The sequence below is a fragment of the Pezoporus occidentalis genome, unplaced genomic scaffold (assembly GCF_034315485.1).
Source record: "Pezoporus occidentalis ecotype Australia unplaced genomic scaffold, CSIRO_AGI_Poc_V1 ctg293, whole genome shotgun sequence".
Taxonomy (NCBI): Eukaryota; Metazoa; Chordata; class Aves; order Psittaciformes; family Psittacidae; genus Pezoporus; species Pezoporus occidentalis.
Genome location: NW_026914863.1, coordinates 258,004 through 283,317, shown reverse-complemented (window position 1 = coordinate 283,317; position 25,314 = coordinate 258,004). Strand labels below are relative to the sequence as shown.

Below are 25,314 nucleotides of genomic sequence, written 5' to 3'. Positions count from 1 at the left end.
TATTAGTTCACTTTTATTTTGGCCTTTGTTTCTTCAAAATTACAAGACAAAAATGATTCAGACGTTCCAGTCCTTCAGCTGCAAATTCATCTCCAAATACCATGGAAAGGAGCTGTGGCAAAGGTTTCAAATTCTCTTTCAAATCTCTATAAACCAGGTATTTTCTGAATCAATGCTTTTTCCGAAGCCACCTCAGAAAATAAACCCGTTCCTCGGTGAGCAGCATTCTGGACGAGAATGTAACAAATTAACCCGACACACACAACAGAGCAGGATGCGATGTGTTGTTTTAAGAGCTTAAGCATCTCCAGGCCCTGTTTAAACGCTATAAAATGAAATAGAAATGTAAACAGGCATAGATGGGGAAAATAAAGACAAATCCTGTCCTTGTGCACTCGGGAAAAGGCAGAGAAGGAAAACTTCAGGTTTACCTAGGAGGGTTTGGGGTTCTTTTATTTTATTTTTTTTTTACCCTTTTTCTTTTTTTTTCCTTATGAATTCCTAATGAATCTTTCCTCCACTGGGTATTTATAAATTATCTTCTCTCTCAGAGACATGCACACACACACATCTCCGTTTGTTTTTTCTTATAATAGAAACATTTTCCTTTCATCAGGAATCTGAGTACAGTATAGGAATGATTTAAGATCAGCCATTGATTTCTGGTGCGTTGGTGAGTTACCATTACATCATGACCATAAAATTCTACTGCACTTGATAAAAATGTGAACTTCCAAGAACAACTTCTCTCCCTCCTCCATGGGGTCCACGTACGAAAGGGAATTCCTGTTATTTTTTACTTTACGAGCTTCAATGGAAGGGGGTACGCCAGTAAAAACACATAGGAGAGAGCTCATCTTCCAAAAATACTTCAGTCAATTCTTCTTTTTACATCTATTTGCCCTTCTTGAAAACTCGAGCATCCCCACGCCAGGCTGTGAAGCTCTATTTACTTGTGTGCACCATTCCGGGGCTTTATGTTCAAAGCCGAAACCAAAAGCTGCTCAATCGACAATAAAAGTGTTGGGAAAAAGAAAACGTCAACTTGTCTTTTGGAGGGGGAAAAGCCTTAATTATACCGCTGCAAGTACTCCAACAACAATAATTACTTGAAAAGGCTCTTAGACTCGACTGAAATTATCCCAACACAAAATAAAGGAAACGTATTTACTTAAATTATTTCTCTGAGGATGGTTTTAAAGTTTTACTCCTTTACTATCTTTGTTTTCTTTCTTTCTTTCCCCCACTCTCTTTCTTTCTCTCTTTCTTTATTCCTTACCTATTCCCACTGCCAATTTTAATCCAATATTTTTAATTTTCTCGCCCAAAGCCCTGGCAAGACAGACTAACCGAAACATCGCAACTTTTTCCTCTTTTCCATGTTGCGGAGATTGAAAATAGTCCCTCGGTTGAAGCCAGGCACAAGGGAAATCGCTTTTAATTCACCTTTCCCGTGTCAAACCCGCACAGAAGGATGAAATGGGAAAGAGCAGAAATTTACCCAGCGCAAAGGGGGGGGGGGGGGGGGGGCAAAAAATGAAATAACAGAGGTTTAAAAGAGTGCCTTTAAGTCTTATTGAAGGTTGAAGGATCGGAAAATAGAGCTGGGATAGTGAGAGGCTGGGGCAGCGCTGGGCTGGGGGGTTGTGTCGTTATTAGCTGAAATACGTCTCAGTAATATTTGCTGACTGCGATAAATGAATTTCAAAATCTACCCCCTGTGTGTTTAGATGGTGGAAAATTGCAACGTTGGCATCTTAGGGGTAAGTTTGCTCCGTTGTTACCAAATGCCAATAAAATAGAAAGCCTCTCACCCACACTCCCCCCCTCAATCCCCTCCTCCCAGTTTTCATTGGGGGTATCATGAAACAAATAATTAAATAAATAAAATGGAAGTTCTTGGGGAGGGGTTGAGGTAGGGAACAGCCATCAGCTACTGACCAGAAAGGTTCTGGTCGGGGTGCGATAAGCGACACGACACTTCCAGTCCCAATCGCCCCCAGTCACATCTTGGCCAAGTCCTGGAGGAAAAGGTGGGGGGGGAAGAAAGGCGGAAAGTCAACCTTATACATGGAAAACTCTGATCATTTGAATTCAATATTGACACCTCAACATCTCGCTGCAACGCGGACGGGTCCAATCGAAACCTCTGGTTTATAGCAGTGGAAGAACGAACTCGTAAAATCCTAACGGCTTTTATGTAGTGCGGTATAAACAACAACAACATCCCCGGCTTTATGGCGTTTTATAGTTTGTTAAACAGTTTACAGCCTTTTTTGGGGCTATTACAAATGCAATTCCCTTCATGTGATAGTTAAACCTTTATCAATAATAAGGAAATTGATCATTAAAATGTTAAATATGACTACCTCGTTTGTTTTAAAATATGTTTAGGGTAAGAAGCTGTATGATTTGATAACTTGTATTAAAATACCAATTACATTTATAGGACCTTTTAAAACTGGTAGCAATTAAATCGTGTTCTTTTACAGTTTTCCAAAGCGACCCTGACATTTAAAAAGGCTAAAACTGCCTCGTTAAAATTTCGAAATTAACGACTGCGAGCGCTACTCTTTAATTTTCCAACACTCCCCAAAAATCAATCTTTTGGGTGGCCTAGGTATGTGATTTGTTGTGAGGCGAGCGATATCTCATTAATGGAGGTAGTTAAACATATTTAATCCGTATATTCACCCCACCTCCTTCCCCTTCCCCTCCGCTCCCTCGCTCGCTCCCTCTCCCTCTCGCTCCCCCTCGCTCGCTTTTCCTTCTTTATTCTCTCACACTCTTCCTTTCACAATCATGCGGTGCAGAGTCCGTGTGGAGTAAGGAGAAGCCAATAGGATGAGGTTTTGGTAATAGATGCAAATGATCATGAAAAGACACTGCAAAATATGAAACAACTCATTTGCGCTGAAGTAAATCACTGAAAACTGTTTATGAACTGGCATCTCTTCTTGGAAATGTAAAGCGAGAACTCTTTAAGTGGCGACTTTTTTTTTTTTTAGGGGTGGGGGGGGAGGAAGGAATTCAATATCATGCAGGCTTAGAGTTTTGATTATATCCTCCTTTTATATTCCTGGAAATCACAAACTGTCGTTGCTTTGCATCTTAGCGCGTTCTTTTTTTCCTAATAGATTCCCGAGCTCTGGGTTTGGTTGGCTTCTTTTTTTTTTTTTTTTTTCCTTTTTTTTTTTTTTGGTGAAATTTTCTTCTTCCTCCAGACAAATATTCTTATTTCAATTAAAATGAGCTCTTATTTTGTCAACTCACTCTTCTCCAAATACAAAACCGGGGACTCCTTACGTCCCAACTACTATGACTGCGGGTTCGCTCAGGATCTGGGGGGCAGACCCACAGTGGTGTACGGACCCAGCACGGGGGGCACCTTCCAGCACCCGACCCAAATCCAGGAGTTCTACCACGGAGCATCCTCACTCTCCAGCTCCCCTTACCAACAGAATCCCTGCGCCGTGGCGTGCCATGGGGACCCCGGCAACTTCTATGGCTACGACCCCTTGCAAAGGCAGAGCCTCTTCAGCGCCCAGGACTCGGACTTGGTGCAGTACACGGACTGCAAGCTCGCTGCCAGCGGCCTCGGAGAGGAGGCGGAGAGCTCGGAGCAGAGCCCTTCTCCGACCCAGCTCTTCCCCTGGATGCGCCCGCAAGGTGAGGCGAGGTGGGAAGGAACCGAGGAGGCATTTCCCGAGCCCGGAGAGCTGCCCCCCGCGCTTGCTCGCTGCCCCTCTCGCTTGCTCGCTTTCTCTCGCTCCCTTTTTCTTCCCCAGTGACTGTATTTTACTGCTTTATGGGGGTAAACTTTTGCACTTGTAAATTGCTTTATAGTTTAATTACCCTGAAGGAGACCTTTTCTTCTGGGGGCTGAGCGAGCCTGGCTTTCTGTGGAAGGAAGCGTCCTTAAAGTTTATGGCACTTTTATAGCCTTAAAAAGCCCCTTCATTTTTGTTTTGCGTTTGGTTTGGGATTTCGATGGTGCTGCTGGTTCTCCCCGGGCTGCAGCTCTTTTTTTTTCTCTCTTTGCGGCATCCCAAAGAGCCGGAGCCTTCTGTTGTTGTTTCTGTGCTGGTGGCGATGGTGGGGGTAATAATGTGCAAGTGCAGTCTTCACCTAAGCTACCCGGAGTGGGCTGGTGGGTGACCCCCCCTTCCGTGCCACCATCACCCCTTTTCCTTTAGAAGCATCTTCCCTTGTATAATATTCTACGGGAGCCTTTCCCTCTCCCTCTCCGCTTCCTGCCTTCGCTCCTGCCAGTCCTTTCTTCCTCCCCCTCCCGTGCCTGCGTGTGTGAGTGTGTGTGAGCGTGTGCGAGCGGGTGTGAGCCTGTGTGTGCTTATTCCCGAGCCTGGTTTATGTATCTTTCAACCTCCTTCTCTTCTTCCCCTCTTCCACCCAACCTTTGCAATTCCCCAGCAGCCGCTGGACGGAGGAGGGGGAGGCAAACCTACAGCCGCTACCAGACCCTGGAACTCGAGAAGGAATTTCTATTTAATCCCTACCTGACCCGCAAACGGAGGATCGAGGTCTCGCATGCCCTGGGATTGACAGAAAGGCAGGTCAAAATCTGGTTCCAGAACAGGAGGATGAAATGGAAAAAGGAAAACAACAAAGACAAGTTTCCCAGCAGCAAATGCGAGCAGGAAGAACTGGAAAAACAGAAAATGGAAAGGGCCCAGGAGGTGGACGAGGAAGGGGAAGCACAGAAGGCGGACAAGAAATAAAAGGATTTTTAAGGACTGAAAGGCAAGCGCTGCTGGGGTGGCGGAGCCCTCGAGCCCCACGTTAATGGCAGTTAATGTAAGGAAGGGGTGGGAAAAAAACCAACAATGCATAGAAAAGAGAAAGGGGAAAAAAAAGAAAAAAGAAAAAAAAAGAAACCTTTTATTGCTGTAAAACAATATAGCTGTAAGCACCACTTCCCTGATTATCCTTTGATACAATGAACAGTATGCAAAAGTGGTCGGGAGGTCTCTCCTGCCTTTTGCCAGTTATTAACTAGTGGTAGTGTAACGCAATAGCTTATGTAAAACATGACTGTGAAATCTTCTCTCTCTCTCTGTCTTTCTCTCTGTCTCTCTCTTCTGTCCGGGGGGGTGGGTTGGTTAACCTAGCTTTCAATGCTATAGGAGTTACGTGAAATTACATTTGTGCACTTTTTTCTTTGATTTTTGTTGAATTTCCACCTCTTTTGTTGTGGTTTATCTGTATGTACTGGAGGTAGCTATTGAGACAAACATCCCAACAACATGAAACTGCCTATTTATGCTATAGTTATCTCTCCTTCTCTCTTTGCTTTCCCTGCTTCTGTTCCTTGCCTTGGTTCGGGGTTTTCTTTTTCTTTTTTTTTTTTTTTTCACACTTTTTAAATGTCTCTTCAAAAAAAGGAAAAAGGAAAAAAAAAAGAAAAAATACAAGAAAAAAAAGCGTTTTTTCTCTCCTTTAGTTAGCATGCGCACAGTGAAGCAAGTTGTAAAGTGATCTTTAGGTTAACTGTGAAAAAGAATGTATACTGTATACGTGAATTACTTTATTGGGGGAACTAATGATATATTTTGTTGTTCTTTCATCACTTTGTTCTATTGTCTAAACCTGGAAGCGGCGGAAGAAAGTTACAATAAAGTTTACAAGCGAGAATCCCGTGACATCATTCTTTTACCCTGCTCCATTTCCTCCAGGACCACTTTGATAGAAAGGAAATAAAAGTCAATTGTGTGGGAGCTGCAGCCCGGCCATCAAAGGCTGCTTTGCCCTGGCCGGGGCTGCGCGGGGCCGGGCTGCGGCCGGGCTGCGGCCGGGCGCCACGGGGAGGGGCGCGCAGCGGCGGCGGCTCCTGCTCTTGTTGTGCTTCCCAGCAGAGCTCCTGGGTGGTGACAGGTTGGGAGGCTGTGTGGAAATCCTTCCTGAAGGTAACGTCTGCTGTTTTGCTGCTTTTCCCCCCTCCCTTCTCTTTCCTCCTTTCCCCGTCTCCCCCCTCCCCAGGCCCTGCCAGAAGAAGCCCAGCTCCGGGTCCTCCTTTCCCTTCCTCCCACTCAGCTCCTTGCAATAAAAAACCAGACGTGTCAGTCGCGCAGTTGAGCTGTTTTCTGCTCCTGGAGCTGCCCTGCCATGGAGCAGAGGAGTGCGGGGACGCACAGCCCCCCCCCGCCTTGAAACATAACCTTGGGAAAGGAGAAGCAGCATCAGCCCCTGGTCCACAGCCCCCATTGTCTGGTGGCTGCTCCTGCCTGTATAAGCTTTGCCTTCTGCCTAACCCTCCCTAAGAAAAAAGGAAAAAAAAACCCCACATTTTGGAAGCTCTCCCTGCTTCTCCAGCAGAAATCAAAGCAGCCAGCTGGTGAGGTTTGACTTCTGACTGCAACTGAGCCCCGCAGAACCGCTGACACGCCGAACAAGGGATCTGTATACACTCCTTTTTCGCAACAAGAAAAGCAAATGCCAGCTCGATACGAAGCTCAAAGCCTGTGGCACTGGAATAAATTACAGATAGAGCTGAATGGCATTTGGGGAAAAAAAAGAGCCCTGAAACTATTAAACTATTAGGTATCAATGAGACATTTGTCTTTTTTTTTTTTTTTTTTTGGGGGGGGGGGGGGAAGAGGGGGAAGAGGGTCAGTGGGGGGAGGGAATTATGTACAGTCTTGTGAAAAGGTACCTCGGAGCCGGGGAAATGGTGCGAAGGAGGGAATTTTAGACGGGATCAATAAAGGGATAAATAGAGCTCCCTTCCTTTTCCTCCAGCAGAGAGAGACCGAGAGGGAGACGCTGGTTTATCAGCAACGTGCTTTTACCCCCCCCCCCCCCCTTTTCTCTTTCTCCCTCGGTCTGATTCTGAGCTGAAAACTGATTACAGGTTGCTTATCGACTCCAGCACAATTTCACCCCTTCCAGCATAGATCTTGGAGGGGTTTATATCGCATCAATTATTTATCATATTTTATAAATCCAGCAGCTCTACAGCTTTTTGCCCCCGAGGAGGGCGCGGGCGGCGATTGGCGCCGCCGGAGCCACGTGCCCGCGCGTCACCGGGCCGGGAGGAAAAAGGCTCCTTTTGGTGTAAATCTGGACTCTAATTCCGTAATATATCACGGTACCTCGTAAAACCGACACTAAAACGTCCCGACCTACAAATCACCCGGCCAAATTATGAGTTCATTGTATTATGCGAATGCTTTATTTTCTAAATATCAAGCCGCAAGTTCGGTTTTCCCATCCGGAGTCTTTCCCGAGCAAACTTCTTGCGCTTTCGCCTCCAACACCCAGCGAACGGGCTATGGGGCCGGATCCACGCCTCCCTTCGCCGCCTCCATGCCCGGGCTGTACTCCAGCGGCAGCGCCGTGCACCCCCAGCCCCCCAGCATGTATTCCTCCGGTTACGGCCTGGAGCCCGGCTCCTTCAACATGCACTGTTCCCCTTTCGAGCAAAACCTCTCCATGATGTGCCCGGGAGATGCCTCCAAGCAGAACTGCAGCAAAACGGACCAAAGGGACTCAGATTTGCAAAGCGACAGTAACTTCCGCATCTACCCCTGGATGAGGAGCACAGGTAAGCCCCAGCCCCCCTAAAGAAAGGAGCCCGGGGGGAAGGGGGGAGTGTAAAATATTTGATGGAGTGCGGAGGGGGGGGGGTGGGGGTGGAGGAGGGGGAGGGGGGAATTGTCCCCAACTCCTTTCATGACGTTTCACTGAAAATGCATCTTCAAAAGAGAGAGGGGGAGAGCGACCACCCCACCCCACCCCCCCTCGTGCCATAAAGCCATCCTTTTAGCTTTAAATATTTATTGGTGTTGCTGGGGCTGTGTATGTGCCATGCAAAAGGCAGTTTGTCTTAGAGGGGACAGGCAGAGCTGCAGAAATAATGGCCAGCCCCTTCTTCTCTATTTACAGGATAGAGATGGTGATACCCCCATGTAGGTGTAGATCCTGAAAGAAATTATTTATGGGAGGCGCTTGCAAGCTTGTTTTGTTTTCTGTTAGTCTGCAAAACCTTCATTTGCCAGTCCCTCCCCTCACTCCCCCAGCCACAATATCCCGGACGCCGCAATTAACCGTAGCGTGTTTCCATCGGGAACAGCAGCACATCATTCCCGGTGCGATTAAAAAGCCCCGCTCTCAAAACAGTGACACTCCGGTCGGAATCCGGATGGAGGGAGGGATGGGTGGGTGGATGGATGGATGGGTGGATGGATGGATGGATGGATGGATGGATGGATGGATGGAGGGATGGATGGATGGACGCATGGATATAGTGGAGAGAGCATGTTTAGCTATGTCACACCCTGAAAAAATTCATTGCGGAGGGGTGCGGTGCAAAGGTTCCGTGGGGACCGCGGGGTGCTTGGTGTGGCCCTGCCGGTGAGCAGAGCAGCGCAGCCCCGCGGAAGGTCGCGCAGCGCTCCGCGAGAGCGGAGAGGGGGAGGCCCCACGCAGGGACACGATGCCCCACGCACACGCTGTGTCTCGGAGCCGCTGCCCTCGGTCCCCAGAGCGCTCCGTCCCAGGGTATTAATGTCAATTAATGTTTAATAAATATCCATTTCCCTCGAACGGGAGCGGCACCGGCTCTCCCTGTTTCCCTCCTCGGTCTCTGCTTTGGTCTCCCCGAGTTCCCCCTTGACGGTGACCCCCCCTCTCGGAGCAGCCCGGCTTCTGTCCTTGTGCACGCGTGATGATGTTTACAAGAGTGCAGTCCCAAGCGGGGGGATGTGGAAGGCGCTGCTGTCCCAGCTGGGAGCAGATGGGAAGGCGAGAGCCTAATCTTCAGCCGTCCCGGCCTCGTCTCTGCCCTGCCAGACTCGTTCGGAACGGGTCTTAGTGACCCTGGGCTGAGGGGTTGTGGGCCAGGCTCCCCGCGAAGGCCAGGGAAAAGAAAACATCGAAGCAGCCAATGTACAGAAGCTTATAAAGGCAGGAGTTACCCTCACACTTATTTGGTGGTCAGTTCTTTCCATTACCTGCTCCATAATTCATGCAGTTTTACAGTGGGTTTATCAAAGACCAAATATTTCTGGTCATAAACACTTCATCTCTGCTTTTATCTGGCTTTAGATTTAAGAAGCCCCCCCCTTCTTCACCCCCGTTTAGTCTGTGACGCTGCGAGGGTCAACACTGGAGAGGAAACAGGGTAAACGTGGGGTCCTGCACTCAAAAAACCCGGGATACTCTGGGATCTGCTGAGCCTAAAAGCAGAGAAACTCGACCTCGGTCGTAAAAGAGGGGTCGTCGTCCCCCCCCGCTCCCGTGCCTCATGCCCACTGTGCGATCGCGCTTGTGGAATTTCATCAGCGAGCAGAGATAGAGTTGTCATCCCTATTCAGCAGCAGTTTATGGCTCTCCCCTCAGCGGATTTTACAACCCACATTCCACGACCTGCACAGTTTTACTTTACAGCTAGCCTGGCTATTTTGCCTTTTTTTTTATCCCTCTCCTTTTAATGACTGGATCTTTTCTTCTTTTAAAAAGAAAGAGGGGTGGGAAAAAAAGAACAAAAAAAGAAGGGAAGAAGAAGAGGAGTCCAGTGGAATGTGTGGAGATGAGGCCGGGAGCTGCTGTTCGCCATCACCTCTGCTCGGGGAAGGAATATGTTATACTAGAGAGATATGTAGCATTTGCATATAACATAGAGTCGGGATCACAAACACCATATTGTAGAACTATTTCCAATCAGGCTGCAGGAAATGTCTGGTGGAAGGGAGAATTAGGAGCTGGGCCCTTTCCAAGCCCTGCTGCAGGCAGCTGGGGGTGAGAGGAAGAGTGGGGGGAGTGTTGAGGCTCTTCTCATCCATGTACCCCCCCTGCAAGAGGGGTAGCAGCTCCCCTGCCAGCCCCAGAAGTCACTGCCTGGCCTAAAACATCCCCTGAAATAATTAAGATCATCACACACCTTCCAAGCAGGCACCCTGATGACAGCTTTAAGAGAGGACAAATAGTTGGATTTGTGTAGGTAGCAGATGCGTCTGTGGCTCTGCTCGGCTGCGGTTCCATATTTATTCCCCAACCAGCCAAAATCGGTGGTGTTTAAATGAAAATTAAAGCAGGAGCTGAGTGTTTGCGCCGTGCTGCGAGGGCAGGAAACTTTCTGAAGTTTGCTGTTCGTTCGGAGACACGCCAAAAAAAAAACCACGGCTCGCTTTTCCGAGATGAAGGGAAATTAAAGCTGGGGTGGTTTGGGGCCTGAGAACGTGGAGGGGAAAGCCTCGAGCAGAAGGAATCGGTCTTGTAAATTCAAAGAAGGGATGTCGCAGGTTGCACAGTTCCTCCGAGGGCTCTGTCCTTCCATGGGGCCCAAAGGCAGCAGTGAGAGAGCAACTAGACCATAAGCCCACAAAACATCTCTCCCAGCCGCCCCATCTGATCCGAATCTCCATTTATTTCGCAGGCACCGACAGAAAACGAGGCCGCCAGACCTATACCAGGTATCAGACCCTGGAGCTGGAGAAGGAATTCCACTACAACCGGTACCTGACGAGGAGGAGACGCATCGAGATCGCCCATGCTCTGTGTCTCACCGAGAGACAGATCAAAATCTGGTTCCAGAACAGGCGCATGAAGTGGAAAAAGGAAAATAAAACTGCCTGCTCCGGCTCCAACAGCCAGGAAAAACCAGATGCGGAGGATGATGAGGAAGAGTGAAAAGGGGCAAGAGATGGAGGCAGGAAATGTGGAAACCCACGCGAGAAGGAAAGAGGGGGAAAACACATAGAAAAAAAAAGACTATATATTAAAATAGATAAATGATAAGTCCATAAGTAATTAAAAACCCTAGGAATGATACTTTGTGTTTCATGACACTGAAAAAAATACTACCTATATTAAAGTCTTTTTTTTTTTTTTTGTACAATAGAATGATGATCTACCTATTCCTGTGGCTTTAGAGTCAGAATAGACACACTTTTCTATGTGAGTCTTCCTATAGTCCAAGTAATTGGTAAAGCTCCGTTTGTACTTCGCTGTGTATTTTCGGTATGAAGTAACGTGGTCGTGTTTAGCACCTTTAATTTAGAAAACGTGATCTGAAAAGTCTGAATGCAAATTCTGCTTAGCATATAGAGTCCTGTACATAATGGGAATGATGGTTACTCCTTCTCCCTGCAACCTCCGCGGTTCTTTTCTCCCTGCTATGCTCTTTCCTCTGTGTATATTTTTACCTGGATTTCTTCGTTGTTCAAGTCTCTACGAAAACAAAAAACACAAAAGATTAATTAATATTGTGCTACCTAAGATGTTGTATATCAAAGTAGCAAATTATTTAATGGCGACGCGTTGCTTTTTTTTTTTTACCCTTGTCTGTGATTATTATTATTCGAAATAAAAAGGAAATCTCCAATAATCCACAACCGCGTTAGGTTCCTACTTGGTTTCTTCTTTAAAATAACATACGGGCTTTTAGAATTGCTTTTTCCCATCTCAAATAAATGTACTAAAAGAACCTTTCAGATTAATGCATGCCCCGATCTATCATCCTAAACTTCTCTCGTATTTTAGGACAGTCACTCCTTGGAAAATTGTAGTACCTTTCCAATAGATTTGGAGAATACAGTAATGTAAAATTGACATTCGGGGCTCTAAAGGTGGATTGGTCTCCCTTCTGCCCCTGTGACTGCGCTGGCGCTGTGACTGAAGAAGACAAGGCATAAAAGACGAACGTAAAGAAGCCAGAATCACCCCAAATGGTCTTTCCGCTCCTGGTTTTAATTTTCTTCTTCTCGTAACTAATTTGCAGAAACTCTATCTATTTCGCCGTGCCTTTAGGATTTTATTTTGTCTCGGTTCTCCCTCCGCCCTTCAATTACTTTCCTGCGGACTGGAACTCTTTCATCAGCCCCAAATAGTGTTTAGCATCAAAGCGCGCATAAAAGAAATTAAAGCAATTAAAGGCAGGAAAAATCAACAATGCAAAACAAAAGGAGAGTAAACCTAAGCACTTGCGCAGGGGCGCATCCTCCGCCTCCCTTTCCCCCTCCCGCCTCTTTATTTACATTGCCAGTAAAGCTGCGGATTCCTCCCTCGGATTGCGCAAGATGCACAAGGGGAAAAACCTATCGCAGCCCATGGTGGAAGCAGCCAGCGGGGCCTTTTTGCACCTTCTCCATGTCCCCCCCCGCCCCATCTTCCACCACCCACAACCACCGATGCTCCATGCCCAAAGTGAAGGCGCGCAGCGCATCCTTTAGCAGGTTTTACCCCAAATAAGACGCCACGTCAAGCATCTGCGCGCCCACGTCTCCAGCACAGACTCCCAGTCTACGCGGGATGTACTAATTATGGGAAGCCCGTCATTAAGGGGAGCAGCTATTACGGGGTTTGCACGCTGAAAAGGAAGGGAAAATAGAGGGAAATTTCCGTTTTTCCTTGGTGAAACCCCTTGGTGCAATCCCTCTTCGGGAGCGCTCTGTGCAGAGCGGGGATAGGGAAGGGAAAGAAAAATAAAAAAAAAAAAAAAGGAAAAAAAGGGAAGAAAAGGGAAAAAAAGGAGAAGCAGTACCAGATATTCCCCCTCCCTCTCCCCCCCCCCCCCGGTTCCCGGACTGCAGTGGCCCCCCCTGACACCGACCTCTGAGCGGGATGGGGGGGCGAGTAGGAACTGGGGAGAATTCCATGAAAATAAGGCAAAGGGAGTCGCAGTTCCATGTGCAGGGGGTTCCCGCGGGGTGACCCACCTTACCGGAGCACACTGACGCACCCTGCTATAACAGGGGCTGCGGGGGGCCTCGGAAGGGGTTCCGGGGGCTCTTTGGGGGTGTCTGGCCCGACCCCCCCAGCCGAAGGCCACGCTTTCATTGCCTCTATTTGCCTCCCTTCCCCCCCTCCAAATTCTGATAATTGCCCCTTTCAGCAGAAACGATCCCAATCGCATCAAGAAAAAAAGGAAGAAAGCAAAAAAAAAAGCCATCCAAATCCCAGCGAACCCCACTGTTTTACTGCGCCTTTCCCCATGTAAAAACCAACGCCAGCCTCAAGCCCTTTATTCTGGGGGGGGCTCTCATTGTTCCTAGCCTAAAGTGTGAAGAGCATTTCGATTATTGCCCTCCACATCCCCCCCCCATGCAAACAAAAGGGGGGGGTTGGAAATCCCTGAACCCCCTTTTATATTCTTTTATTTTTGTTTAAAAGAAAAAAGATGGCGGCTAAGAAAAAGGCTGCTGTTAAACCGGTCATGAAGAAATGCAATAAATTCCTTGTTGTTTTATGAAAATTTACAACTTTGTGATAGAACTTTATGAGTGGCTGGGTTCTGGGATTGGCCAGAGCCGGTCATGTGGACTGCTAACCGTGAACATGAACTTTTTATTATTTCCCATGTGGTTATATTGCACCATTCTTCTGTCCGCTGCACCTTGGGTCGGATCAGTGTCCTCTATAGGGCTCTCGCCTCTTTATATTTTTTTACTTTTGTGTATAAGCTCGATAGGGCTAAAAGAGGGGAGCGGGGAGGGGGGAGCAGCCCTGCACACACCCGCACGCACCCCCAGGCACCCATCTCCGCACGCACGTAGGAAAAGAGTTGTAGGATTTTTGGTTATTCATTTTATTTTGATTTTTTTATTATTATTATTATTATTTTTTAATTCCTCTCTTAATTTGCTGCTGATCTGGAATCTCGGTAGCCATGGAGGGGCAGAGGAGGTTCTGGACCGAGTGGAGGCTATCATTTTTCAAAGAGGGAAGTTGCTCCATTTTCTATGCAAATGACAGAAATGCAAGAAGCTCTCACAAGTCAGAGAGGCGACCGACGGCTCTCAGGTTGGGACAATATTTGTCAGCTAACAGATAAGCAAACGCTGTCTCCCTCTCCCTCCCTATTTTACTTATGCCACAGAAATGGACGTCAAAAGGTAAGGGAATAATACGCTTCTCTTCGTTTAATATTTTCTTTGAGAAAATGCATTTGTCAAGCTGCCTTTTCTATTCCATTCCACATATTCTCTGTCCAGGGGTGGGGGAGAAAGAAAAGGGTGGGGTGATGAAGAAGGGAGGCACTTTAAGAAATCAGGGATGGTGGAAATCTGTGTGACAATTTTCCTTGAAAAGCGTAGTGTAAAGGTGAAAGAAAAGGAGAGAGAAAAAGGGATGGGGAAAAGGTAGAGACATTGGGAGAATGAAGGGAAGAAATAGAGGAAGAAAATAGAAAGAAATAAGGGGGGGGGGAGAGAGATTGAGAAAGAAACAGAGGATTAAAATAAGAAAGGAAACAAGGAAGAAAAGAACAAATAAAACAACGGAATAAGAAGGAAAAATAAAGCCTTTAAGGTCACCTGGAGATAGTAGACTTGGAGTGAAGGATTTTGCAGGAGCTTGGTGGTGGAGGCTTTTAGATACTGCCTTTAAAAAAATACCAAACCCTTTGCGGGTCGTTCTGGTGGTTTATTTTTTCTCCCCTCGCAGAAGCTTTTGCCACTTCGCCTGTTCCTCAGGCGAGCCCCGTCATTTGGCGAAGTTTGTGTGGAAGCCAGTTGGGTTTTGCGTTGCTCTCCAGGGTCATTATTATGTGGGTGGTTTCTTCGGAGAGGGCAGCTCGCGGCGGCCTCGAAAATAAGGCTCTGGAAATTAGTTAAAAAGAAAACAAATAAGAAAAAAAAAAGAAAGGAAAAAAAAAAGGAAGAAAGGGAAAAAATAAAGGGAAAAAAAAAAAGGTAATAAGAATGAAGCCAACCCCGAGCGCAGCGCTCTCATTGTATTTCCACACACCCCCCCTTGTGAAACTCCCAAATGAAGCTGACGTTGCGATGCAATAAACCTCCATGTATTTAATTGCGTTCCGCGGTGTTAATGGGGTTTTACGGCTTTCCCGGCCGGAATACTGGCTCGGGTCTGAGCCCCACGGCGTGGCGGTGCTTTTCCATACCCGGTAATGCGCAAATCTCCCCTCACTCTGTGATACCCTAACGCTTATCTTAGGGTTTTGGAAAAGGTTTTTCTGGGATACCTGTGATTTTAAATGTGGAGGGTTTCATCTTCTTGTTTTTGCAAGATTTCATGGGGGATTGAATTATTGTACTAATTGCTACTGTTACGAGGTGATTTTTAAATAAGATAATGTAAGAGCCTGCGGAACTGAAGCGAGATTGAGTAAGGAGAGATTCATTACTTAAGCATAAACCATTTTATGACGTGACGATTTATCTCGCCCTAAACTGTCTGTGCTTGAATATTGTGTGGACAAGAGTAAATGATCACAAGCCGCGGAAATAATAAACAGAAAGTCATTTTTAAAAGCTATTTCTTCCCGAACCTGTTACATTTTTCATAAATCACGGGGAAAAAAATGAATACCGGTTAAAGTGCCTGTTCTCCCTTTCCCTAAGCCTCCTCACGTTCGTTGTTTGGGGTTGTTTCTTTCGCTATTTGTAAGAAAAAATATATTCAAAAATCATTTAATTTAGGAAGCTTGCTCCAAAACGCTTTTATACCTATTTTTTCCCTATCCTGCGGGGTCAACCACTTGTGGAAATCCCGCATCTCACTGCGGGCAGGTCTTTTTTAACCATTTCAACACGGGATGAACGAGAAATGCTTGTGCCCCCCCCCCCCCCCCCCCCCCCGGGGTGGAGGGATGGGGGGTGTCCGCGCTTCTCCCGGCCGGGTCCCCTCCTGGAATTCTCCCCTGCTTATTTATTGAGGAAGATAAAATGCAGCGGTAGAGGGGAGCCCCCCCCGCCGATCCCTCCCCCGGTGCTGCCGCCGGGGCTCGCCCATTCCCCGCCGTCTGCTGCCATCTACTGTCGGCGGCGGCGGCCGGCGGCTCCCGGGGGGCTCCCGCAGCCGGTGTCCCGGCGGGGGGGGGGGCTTGTCCTGGCTGCATTCCCGTCACCCCGGGACCGCAGCCTCCGGTCCCACTCCTGGACTCGCTTCTCCTCCACGGTGCCCGGTTCCGCACCGAGCGCGGATTCTCAGTTCCGCGTAGGGCCCAGAGGCGCTGGGCATGAGCCATAGGTCGCCCCCGCTCATGTGCACTCGCATGTGAGCCACGAGCATCCCAACACGCGTGTGGATCCGTACAGCCCCCAACCTCTGCTGGTGCGCGTGTGAAGCCGTGTCACGCGTGTGCAAACACATGTGTGCTCACACATGTGCGGCCCCTCCTGTGGCCGCATGCACACGAGTGGGAAAGGCGGGTGGCCGAGCGTGAAACACGGCTGCGAGGCTGGTTTAAAACGGGGTTTTTGGCTAATCCTAAAAGGAGCGTTTATTATTTCTCGCTCCCAGTGGTCACCCCGAGGGGTCTGTCAGGAGCACGGCCTGGGGGTGGCTGCTGGGTCCAAGGAGTCACCTTTGGGCTCCCGTGGGGGCTGAAGGGACAATGCCTGCCTGTTATGTTCAAAGGTTTCTCGTTGTCTCCGTTCCTCCCGCTCTCTTTCTCCCTCTCGTTTTCTCCTCCTGCCACACAGTTTCCTGGCAACTGTTTATGTCCAGACGAGAGACATTTTCTCCAAGAAAGTGAGATGCCAGGGACTATGGTAAAGAAGAGAGCAAAAAGGAAAGGGGGGGGGGGGGGGTGGCGGGGTGAAGTTTCTCTCTTCTGACCAGCAACAAACACGATTAACTTGTTCCATGCTGCAACTCCCAGCACCCCCCGGCATTCGCTTTCCACATTACACGATCCATCTCACTTTTTCCTCTGCTTTTCCCTGCTTTCCTAATGTTCCACCTCGGCTTACTACTTCCCAGAACTTGCTGTGGCAGAAATGCTTGGGTTGGATGTGGTTTGAGTCCCCCAGTGCCCCTCTCCTCCGCTTCAGTCCCGACCCCCCCACTGCCCCCTTTTTTTTTGTTGTTGTTAATAATTAGCTGCACTCTATAATGGAACAATGGCAGATTATTATTGCTTCTTTTCAAAGATGCCATTAACCAGGTTATTATGCACTGCACGGGAAGTCAGGTAAATTAAACTTAAATTGCTGGAAATTAAGTTTCAGGCGGTTATGTGCGGGAAAAGCGGGTATTTTATATTTTTTTTACACCTTCAGGGTCATTGTTTTAACTGCTCCAGCCCTGGAGTTCTGCATGGCTCTGTCGGGGCTTTTTTCCGATGTGTTTTGGGGTGTACGTGAGCATTACAAGAGAGGTTTCTCTGCTGCCAATAGCTTTCTATGTCTGACTCCAGGAACAAGGGGGGTTTTCAAGTGTTTTCGTGGTGTTGGCTTGACTTTATGGCTGCAATAAGTCCCTCGGTAGGGAAACCCCGCTGTGTTCTCACTTCAGAAGGATCGGGAATTCCAGCTCCACATGAAAAAAAAGCGAGTTTCATTTTTTATTGGAACCAACTGCACTGAACTTTCTACCAAGCTCCTGCCGGGTTGAGCTTTCACACAAGCAACGCTCTGTTCTGTTTGCATGTTGAAATATTTGGGTGTTGTTTTAATCCTCTCATCTATCTGCCTGGCTCTGCCTGGTGGGATTGGCGTTCTCTCTGGCCAGAAAAGCAAAGCGACAAAAAGCGAGACCTTCTTGGGCAGAGAGCTGGGGTTGTACATACTGTAAATACTTCTCTTTATCTTTATTTATGCCCTGCCAGATGAGTGATGTCTGTCAGGAGGGGAAAGCCGGCTTCCCAGCGCAGTTAAGTGTGTTATACCACCTTCTGGTGCCTCTCACAACTTCCCCGCTTTATTGCTCCTTCTTAGCAAAACCCCTGTGCTGGTTTTTGAGGAGATGAGGCCAGAGACTGAATAAAACCGTGCCCACCGGTGCCCCCCCAAGACGGGTCTAACTTCAGGGCTGCTGTGCAAGCTCCTTTCTGCAGCCGCTGCTGCTCCGTGTCTGCCTACCCCAACCGCCCCCCCCCCTCGTGCTGGCTCTGGAGGCGTCCAAAGCAAATAGATTTGCAAATTCGGGTTGGGAATTACCTTCGGACTTGAGCGGGGACGGCGGGAGAGCGTCTGCTCAACAGCTACACCAACAACGCAACGTTTTAGAGGTTCAAACTCCATTTTTTATAAGCTATTGAATTGGGAATAGGAATCCACCTCTGCTCTGAGCACTCAATTCGCTGAGATTTAGTGCGGTTTAAGACCTCTACTCGTATTTAACATGTATTAGAGGTGGCAAATCAATTAGACCGCGGGCCTGACCCTCAGGAACATTCAAACTATGACAGGTTTTGGGTTTGATTTCTGTTTTGTTTTGGGTGATTTGGTTGGTTTGTTGGTGGGTTTGTTTTGTTTTTTTTTTTTTTTGACGTTGAGAACCAAGTTTTCTTCTTTCCTTTTCCTTCCCCAAATAGCCCTCTTTAGAGCCATCCTTCTCAGAGGCAGGACTTGTTCTTTTCTATCTATAGCGCATCGAAGGTGTCAGCAAGAAGGAATTAGCAAGCGGCCAGCTTTAATTAGTGCATTTTAAAATGTCGACTGACAAACTACATAAAAAGCCCGTTTCAGCCACAAGGCCACTCGGATGAGCAGGATTGGGACCTGGGGGTGTGAGAGGGTTTGGTTTTTCTTCCCCAACCCCCCTGTTTCCAGGGATGTATTTGCAGAGCGATGCCGAGAAGTAAGAGAAAATATGCTAGCAAACATTTTCAACAGATGTACTCACGCACTGGATTATCAGCACATCCCATTACTTAGCCCCAAATTTGCATGCAGAGCTGATGATGCCAGATCATCACTAGGTTTCAGAGCTACAAATGTTGCGTAACTCTCTAATCAAATGTTGGAGCTGCTCGGCTCCTGCATAGCAGTTAACTTCGGGCTCTCATCCCAGCCTTTTCCCCCTCTTCTCTAGTCATCGTTCCCTTTCAATCTCACTTTTTGTTTGTCTTGCATACCAATAAAGCAGATCTACGTAAGTTTGGGTCCATTCCATACACAAAGGGAAACTCTGAAAGAACAAATATAAGAGATATCAGTCAAAGGGGGTGGAGGATGGAAAACTGTTTCCTTTGCATGTTATTTCCTTGAATTATAAGGATTACGTTTCAGTCGAAATGTTCATTGTAGCTGTGGCATGAAACAATCTTGGCTTTGCTGCTGTAAACATGATGTTTAAAATAAATCAGCTCGTAATAAGATACCACTTCGGTAGATACTTGGAGCTCCGTCAGTGAGAGCCGCATTGGCAGCTCTGCAGACACCATGTAATATATGTAATTCTAGATTTGGAGCGCACACATTCACACATTCAAGTACAGGGGAGTGTGTATTATAAGGCGGGTCATTTCACGGCATGTAAGACTCAAAGACAGATGGCTACAAATTCGGACAGGAAACGAATCCTTGATAAAAGGCGAATGATCGGAATACAGTCCTGGCTTTAATTTAGGTGGCGTTTGGTGATATTTTTGATTATTTTTTATCTTTTCCTGTGAGATGGCTCTGATTTTCCCGTGTGAACAGAGGGAAGGCGGAGATCAGAGATCCAAGTCTACCTTGAGCAAACAGGGATCTGAAGGGGGGATGCACCAGGTAGAGCAAAGCACATCTCTGTCGAGGAAAACCGAGAGAGGCACAGCCCAGAGCAAAGGGCAGCTTTTAGGGCGAACGGGAATTGCTTGAGATTTTGTGAATTGTCCTTTCCAGCTTTTTAACTTTGCGAAATAGAAAAGGCTGCTTTTTGCGACGGGAATGAGCTCAAAGGGGGCTGCAAACCCGCGGGTTCTGTGCGCACCTCCGAGGCAGCAGCCCCACCGCACCGCCAGCTTTGCTCTCCTTAAACCCCCCATCTCGATCGGGAACGATCAATAAACTCAGCTTTGGACCGTAACCCAGGGCTGCCTCTTAGCCATAAAAGGTCGGGCATAGATTTGGTATTAACAAAAAAACGCAAGAGGGCACAATGCGGTGCCGGACTCCGGAGGGGATAGGGATTTAACGAGGGATAAAGGAAATACTTCGATTTTCCATTTATCTCTCGCGTACGGAGCTTTTGCAGAAAAACAAAGGTAAAAAATGCAATATATGAAAAAGGGAAGGTCTGCTTCAAGCGAGAGCGGATTTCCTTGGACGGGGAGTGCTAATCCCTGGTAATTAGACATACAGGAACCGAAATAAGTTGTCAAACCCGATTTCTTCTCCTATAGCAAACCTAAGTTAAACAGCCCGGTGAGATCTCCTCGCAAAGTTCACACACACGCACAAAAAAACTTTTTTTCCTCCCCTTTTTTTTCCTTCTTCCTTCTTTTCTGTAACTGTAGTGAAGTACGCAGCCATGTCAGGACGATTTGCAAACACTTAGGGGTTAAAGTGTTCCGAATGCGAATAACTGACTTCCCCCCCCCCCACTTGCAGCGAGTATTTGTGTCTGTTCTGTGTGTGTAAATACATGTAGGCGCACAGACCGCCATCCGTGCGACGAGCTCTCGCACACCCCCGCGCAGAGCTCCGGGGGAGCGGGGGGGAGATGGGGGGGGGGACGGACACGTTTATTTATTTATGGAGCTCGGAGCTCGCCGGGAATGTTTCTTTCGGCAGATATTATATATTTGGTTAAGGGGGTGCTTTTCTGTTGTTTAAAAGGCAGGGAAAAAGGGGTGGATGGTTTGTTCTTGGGGTCCCTGGTGCAATCTCAGCTCCTCATGGGTGCTATTTTGCAACCTCAGGCGCCTGCTATTGGTCAGCCCCTGATCAGATGGTTGTATTTCCTTGTGTCCCTCGCTGGCACCACGCCATCTCCCTTCAGCTAAAACCCAATCTCCGATATACTACTAATAGCTAAACCACTTGGACTATAAAACACAACAAATCATAAAGCCGGGAAAGGACGGCAGCCTTCTTCCAATGAGTTCTTATTTTGTCAACTCGACCTTCCCGGTGAGTCTGGCGGCGGGGCAGGAGCCCTTCCTGGGACAGATCCCGCTGTATCCCTCGGGCTACGCGGACCCTCTGAGGCACTACCCCACCACCTATGGAGCCGCGGGCGTTCAGGAGAAGGGCTACACCTCCTCCCCTTACTACCAGCAGAGCAACGGAGCCTACAGCCGCGGCTCCGCCTGTGACTACGGGGCTGGAGGGTTCTTCAGGGAGAAGGACCCCGCCTGTGCCCCCCCGGCGCTGGACGAGGCGCCCCTCGGCCCCGAGCCGCGCACGGCGGACTGCGCGCACGGCAAAGCCGCCTTCGGAGAGAGCGAGGAGCCAAAATGTTCCGCCCCGGTTTACCCTTGGATGCAGCGGATGAACTCTTGCAATAGTGAGTTTACTCTTTTACAGAAATAAATACATCAATCTCCTCCCCCCCTTTCTTATTTGTTACCGCCAGGGAGAGAGAGAGAGCGCGCGAGGGAAGCAGGAATAAGCTTCACTTTGGAGCCCAAACTTCCAGCGGGGAAGTTAGGCGGCACGAGACGCTCCAACTTGCTCCTGACACGCACCAAAACTTCCCAACGCTCAAGTATTCCCCCCCCCCCCAGAACTTCCCTCCATACACACTTAAAAAGTTTGCCCCCCCCATTTAAACCCCAATGTTGTATTTCCCCAACACCCCCCGCTTTCTGATTTCCCCCCACATTCCACTTCGCGTGTCACTCAGCTACAGCGATTTGTCTCTGTCTTTCCTCCACACGCACAGGGAGATATCTTTTCTAAATCAGATCTGGATGACTTTACACACACACACACGGACCCACACCCCCACGCAGCTCCCTTTCTCGCTGGCTGCCCGATCTGGACTTAAATCATATCAAAGTGTTTAAATATTTGAAAGGAGAGGGCTACATTTTTAATGAAACTCACACATAATGAAAAGTCTGCCTGGGGAGAATTTTTTTTTCCACCCCCTGGTGATATATGACTTCTTTAAGTGCTGTTTCCTCAATCAGGAAAAAAAAAAAAAAAAAGAAGGGGGGGATAATAAAGCCTCACCACCCTCCTTCCCATGTTTAGATGCATTTGTTGCCTTTTAAGTTCCAAATTGACGTCCATTAGCGCAGGGACATAAAGTGTTGTGTCCTCTTTAATGCAGAGTTTGGGCAGATCGATTCACTTCATTATTGCTTAAATGCTCCGATCTATTACAGTTGCCGGTAGGGTGGAAAACAGCGCGGGCGGGCGGGGGGAGAGAACACCTTGCGATTTTTCATCCCGGAATCAGATAGATCTTGCCCTGTCTCCCCAGCCCTGCCTGCAGCCGGGCCAGTGCAGCACGATCCCTGCCTACAGCTCGGCTGCGGATCCTCCGCGGGTGCGGCCCGGCCAGGGGAGCTCCCTTGCGCGCACGGATGGGGTCACCGGCCCATGGGGTGATTTTGGGGTTGGCCAAAGCCTTTGGAGGGCAGGGGAGCGGGCACACACCCCTCCGCATACCGCCGTGGTGAGGAGTTTAGAATCCAGCGAATTATCCGGTGTCTCCGCGGCTCCACTAAACCGCGGGGCTTTCCCCCACTCCCCCCCCCCTTTTTTTTCCTTTAATTTCTTTTATTTTCCCCTTCCCTCCCCTTCCCCTCCCCCTATTTTTTCCCTATTTGTTTCCTATTTGTTTCCTTTTTATTTTTGCGGGTGTCACAGGTTCTTCCTTCGGGCCCAGCGGCCGCCGAGGCCGCCAGACCTACACCCGCTACCAAACACTGGAGCTGGAGAAGGAATTCCATTTCAACCGCTACCTGACCCGGCGCCGGCGGATCGAGATCGCCCATTCCCTCTGCCTGACGGAGCGGCAGATCAAAATCTGGTTCCAGAACCGCAGGATGAAGTGGAAAAAAGAGAATAAATTGCTCAACTCCTCGCAACTGAGCGCGGAGGAGGAGGAGGAGAAAACGGCGGAGTGAAAGTAGTATTTAAAACCCCACACGCAACAAGAACACGTTAAAGAAGTAGAGAGGGAGGGAGGGAGTGTGTGAGAGCCGTGAGGATGAGGGGGGTGTGGGCTGGCTGCGAGGACAGGGAGAACCTGCACATTGGTGGGACAAGCCCTCTGAGCAGCGGCCACAGCTAGAAAGTTTGGGCCACCAATGCCATGGATTCCTGTTCCCAGTGCTCCGGCGTATCCAAGAAAAAACAGGGAAAAAAAAAAAAAAGGAAAAAAAAATCAGGCTTCTAGATGCGTTTTTAATGATTTTTCTTCCTTCCCAAGCCTCCCACTCACCCCACCCCCCCAACTAATAATAATAATAATGCGAAAGTGAAGAGAGCGAGAGGAGGAAGGAAAGAAAAGGAAAGAGAAAAGACAAAAAAAATAAGGACTCCTACCTGTGTTTCTACCCTTGGTGTCACTGTTAGTAACCTGCTAACTCTTGTATTTAATGGAAGTGCTGCAATATATGTCATTTGGGGTGTTTATTGTCTTAATTTTGTAAAAATGTTTCCTGCACGGTTGACATAGTTGGGTTTTTATTTCATATTTTTGCTCCTTTGGTAAATTAATCAAGCCCTGGGGTCTTCGGAATTAGTTTTATTATAGGATTTTGGGTTTGGTTTTGTTTGTTTTTTTTTTTGGTTGTTGTTGTTTCTTTTATATATATATTATTTTTTTTTAAGGAAAATCTACTGAAAGAATGAGTACTACCTAAAAGGATGCAAAAGCAACAACAGCAATGGCAAAAAGTTCTATTTTATTAATTTTTGTACGTGTTGTGTTTGAAGTTTGTCTTAGGTATGACCATGGAATTCTCTAATAAAACAAGGTCTTCGAGCTCACGCACACCACCCTGTCATTATTACTATTATTATTGCTCTTCTTCTTATCTTTCCCTTTTCCATAGGGAACTTGCCATTCTTAAGGAGCAGAGAGCTGTAACGAAAGCCTTGCTGCTCTCTGCCTGACAATGTCTTCTAATCTGCAAGGACAAGCAACTCCAAGCACACGGAAGTTACAGTGGAGAGATAAATCTGGTTTTCCCTCTTTTTGTCTAATCGTAAATGGAAGCCCTTTTCACCAATAGTATTTCCTCGCTGACATTCTGCTTTAGTATCGCTCTTTTTTATTGTTACAGTACAAAGAGTTATGACGAAACGCTCGCCATATACATAATAAATCAAGGAAACAGGCAAAAATATGCTCTCATTTATCTACCAAAGATACCTAACATTTGCCTAGCATCTTTCAAACATCTGGTCCCTTACTTCATATCCCCAAATCAAAGTGAGGTGTATTGCAAAAAAGTCCAGATTTCAAGGGAATTTGCCCTACGAAACGAGTAGCTTCCCAGCTCCAGGAATACAGCCTGCATTTAGAGGGGAAAATAAGGTGGGAAAGAATCTAAACTAAGTCTGAAGAGCTTTTTTTTAGAAAAGCAGATTTTTATTTGAACTGGAAAGCGTTTCCAGTGACTTCTCCTGTGCTGGGGGGGCTGGGAGGGCTGGGCACCGCTCCTGCTCTGGCCAAGGAGGAACCTCCTGCTGCAAACAGCGAACTTTTCCTGGGTTTGGGGGATTAAACGAAAGGAAGTGCTTGTTCTGCTGAGGGTTAGGACTGGAAACAAGCTACCAGCCCAGGCTGCTTTGGATACCGTTTTCTGCAGCTTCACGAGGGGAAAACGCGAGGAACGAGGATACCTCCGGGCTCCCATTCCCTTTCCCACTCTCCACACGGAATACCTATGTATGAATGCATTCCCCAGTGCCACAAGCTGGTTTAATGTCACTCACTTTTAAAATCAATTCATGCAGAAGCTTCACAGCTGTAGGACATTTACTATTATTGCCACGCTTTTCATTGCCCGTAATTATTATAATTATATGTCACTTTCAATATGGCGCATAATTTCCAATGAGTTGCAGACAAGCATATGAAATTCCTAAACTGCCTTGGGAAGAAAAAGAAAGAAAAAGAAAGAAAGAAAGAAAGAAAGAAAGAAAGAAAGAAAGAAAGAAAGAAAGAAAGAAAGAAAGAAAGAAAGAAAGAAAGAAAGAAAGAAAGAAAGAAAGAAAGAAAGAAAGAAAGAAAGAAAGAAAGAAAGAAAGAAAGAAAGAAAGAAAGAAAGAAAGAAAGAAAGAAAGAAAGAAAGAAAGAGAGAGAGAGAGAGAGAGAGAAAAGAGAAGAAGGGGAAAATAAAAAGGAAGCAATGCTTAACAAAGCACAGCTTTTTCACAACGTTTTTCCCAATTTTACCAGTTTCAAGGTGCTTTTGCTCCCCAATATTCCTTGCAGGTTAACAAATGGAAAGGAAAAAGCACGTAGCACAATGCTGTGTTCAAAGAGGAAGCAAAACGCTCAGGAACGAGAATATCCCAAAAGCGACGTTGTCAACACTTCCACCGGCTGGACGTTCCCTTTTTCTCCTTTCCCTCCATTTATTTCTCCCCCTTTTCCTCTTTCTTTTTTCCCCCTCCAGAATTAAGGTGCGACCGCATCCCTGGTCCACGCTCAGCGTGCAGCAACGCTCGACTTTTGTGACCGTAACCACGCGAAAAAACCCCACGCAGCCGAGCA

The 25,314-nt window shown here is 47.5% G+C and overlaps 5 protein-coding genes and 2 long non-coding RNA genes across 11 annotated transcripts in view; 4 read left to right on the top strand and 3 right to left on the bottom strand.

Annotated features, from left to right (window-relative positions):
• Nucleotides 1-25,314, bottom strand: part of ATP5MC1 (ATP synthase membrane subunit c locus 1) — a 253,514-nt gene that overhangs the window by 88,795 nt on the left and 139,405 nt on the right. The gene's annotated exons all lie outside the window — the stretch shown is intronic.
• HOXB8 (homeobox B8) lies at nucleotides 1,561-5,652 on the top strand. 2 transcript variants are annotated; one of them, XM_062626522.1, is made up of 2 exons: nucleotides 1,561-3,669; nucleotides 4,432-5,652. In XM_062626522.1, the coding sequence occupies exons 1-2, from the start codon at nucleotides 3,249-3,251 to the stop codon at nucleotides 4,737-4,739; spliced, it is 729 nt and encodes a 242-aa protein (XP_062482506.1). In that variant the 5' UTR covers nucleotides 1,561-3,248; the 3' UTR covers nucleotides 4,740-5,652. The 2 variants fall into 2 exon arrangements, with proteins under 2 accessions (XP_062482506.1, XP_062482508.1); XM_062626524.1 differs by having other exon boundaries at nucleotides 1,562-3,669; nucleotides 4,435-5,652.
• HOXB7 (homeobox B7) lies at nucleotides 5,770-11,351 on the top strand. Of its 3 annotated transcripts, none has more exons than XM_062626527.1 (4): nucleotides 5,770-5,924; nucleotides 6,331-6,558; nucleotides 6,757-7,561; nucleotides 10,394-11,351. In XM_062626527.1, exons 3-4 carry the CDS (start codon nucleotides 7,162-7,164, stop codon nucleotides 10,645-10,647), a joined length of 654 nt encoding a protein of 217 aa, XP_062482511.1. In that variant the 5' UTR covers nucleotides 5,770-5,924; nucleotides 6,331-6,558; nucleotides 6,757-7,161; the 3' UTR covers nucleotides 10,648-11,351. The 3 variants fall into 3 exon arrangements, with proteins under 3 accessions (XP_062482511.1, XP_062482513.1, XP_062482512.1); XM_062626529.1 differs by having other exon boundaries at nucleotides 5,771-5,924; nucleotides 7,279-7,561; XM_062626528.1 differs by having other exon boundaries at nucleotides 5,771-5,924; nucleotides 7,208-7,561.
• The window catches only part of LOC134167653 (uncharacterized), a 31,798-nt gene continuing 17,477 nt past the window's right edge, over nucleotides 10,994-25,314 (bottom strand). Inside the window, exons 3-5 of the long non-coding RNA XR_009966242.1 lie at nucleotides 18,782-18,834; nucleotides 12,675-14,555; nucleotides 10,994-11,187 (exon numbers count right to left, since the gene is read on the bottom strand). This is a non-coding gene — a long non-coding RNA (uncharacterized LOC134167653). The remainder of the gene's footprint in view (nucleotides 11,188-12,674; nucleotides 14,556-18,781; nucleotides 18,835-25,314) is intronic.
• HOXB4 (homeobox B4) overlaps nucleotides 13,698-25,314 on the top strand; it is a 30,791-nt gene continuing 19,174 nt past the window's right edge. Inside the window, exon 1 of the mRNA XM_062626518.1 lies at nucleotides 13,698-13,850. Coding sequence (XP_062482502.1) covers nucleotides 13,698-13,850 — 153 coding nt within the window. The remainder of the gene's footprint in view (nucleotides 13,851-25,314) is intronic.
• Nucleotides 13,711-23,583, top strand: HOXB6 (homeobox B6). 2 transcript variants are annotated; one of them, XM_062626526.1, is made up of 3 exons: nucleotides 13,711-13,850; nucleotides 20,552-21,138; nucleotides 22,452-23,583. In XM_062626526.1, exons 2-3 carry the CDS (start codon nucleotides 20,730-20,732, stop codon nucleotides 22,709-22,711), a joined length of 669 nt encoding a protein of 222 aa, XP_062482510.1. In that variant the 5' UTR covers nucleotides 13,711-13,850; nucleotides 20,552-20,729; the 3' UTR covers nucleotides 22,712-23,583. The 2 variants fall into 2 exon arrangements, with proteins under 2 accessions (XP_062482510.1, XP_062482509.1); XM_062626525.1 differs by lacking the exon at nucleotides 13,711-13,850 and having other exon boundaries at nucleotides 18,162-21,138.
• LOC134167657 (uncharacterized) lies at nucleotides 15,345-16,735 on the bottom strand. The gene is made up of 2 exons (XR_009966245.1): nucleotides 16,540-16,735; nucleotides 15,345-15,619 (listed from the first exon to the last, which is right to left on the bottom strand). It is a non-coding gene; the product is annotated as an uncharacterized LOC134167657 (long non-coding RNA).

Bases quoted from the DNA above. Each gene is read 5' to 3' on its own strand.
- HOXB8 (XM_062626522.1), top strand. From the start codon at position 3,249: ATGAGCTCTTATTTTGTCAACTCACTCTTCTCCAAATACAAAACCGGG. The intron at 3,670-4,431 runs GTGAGGCGAGGT...GCAATTCCCCAG, and splicing joins CCCCTGGATGCGCCCGCAAG to CAGCCGCTGGACGGAGGAGG.
- HOXB6 (XM_062626526.1), top strand. From the start codon at position 20,730: ATGAGTTCTTATTTTGTCAACTCGACCTTCCCGGTGAGTCTGGCGGCG. The intron at 21,139-22,451 runs GTGAGTTTACTC...CGGGTGTCACAG, and splicing joins GCGGATGAACTCTTGCAATA to GTTCTTCCTTCGGGCCCAGC.
- HOXB7 (XM_062626527.1), top strand. From the start codon at position 7,162: ATGAGTTCATTGTATTATGCGAATGCTTTATTTTCTAAATATCAAGCC. The intron at 7,562-10,393 runs GTAAGCCCCAGC...TTTATTTCGCAG, and splicing joins CCCCTGGATGAGGAGCACAG to GCACCGACAGAAAACGAGGC.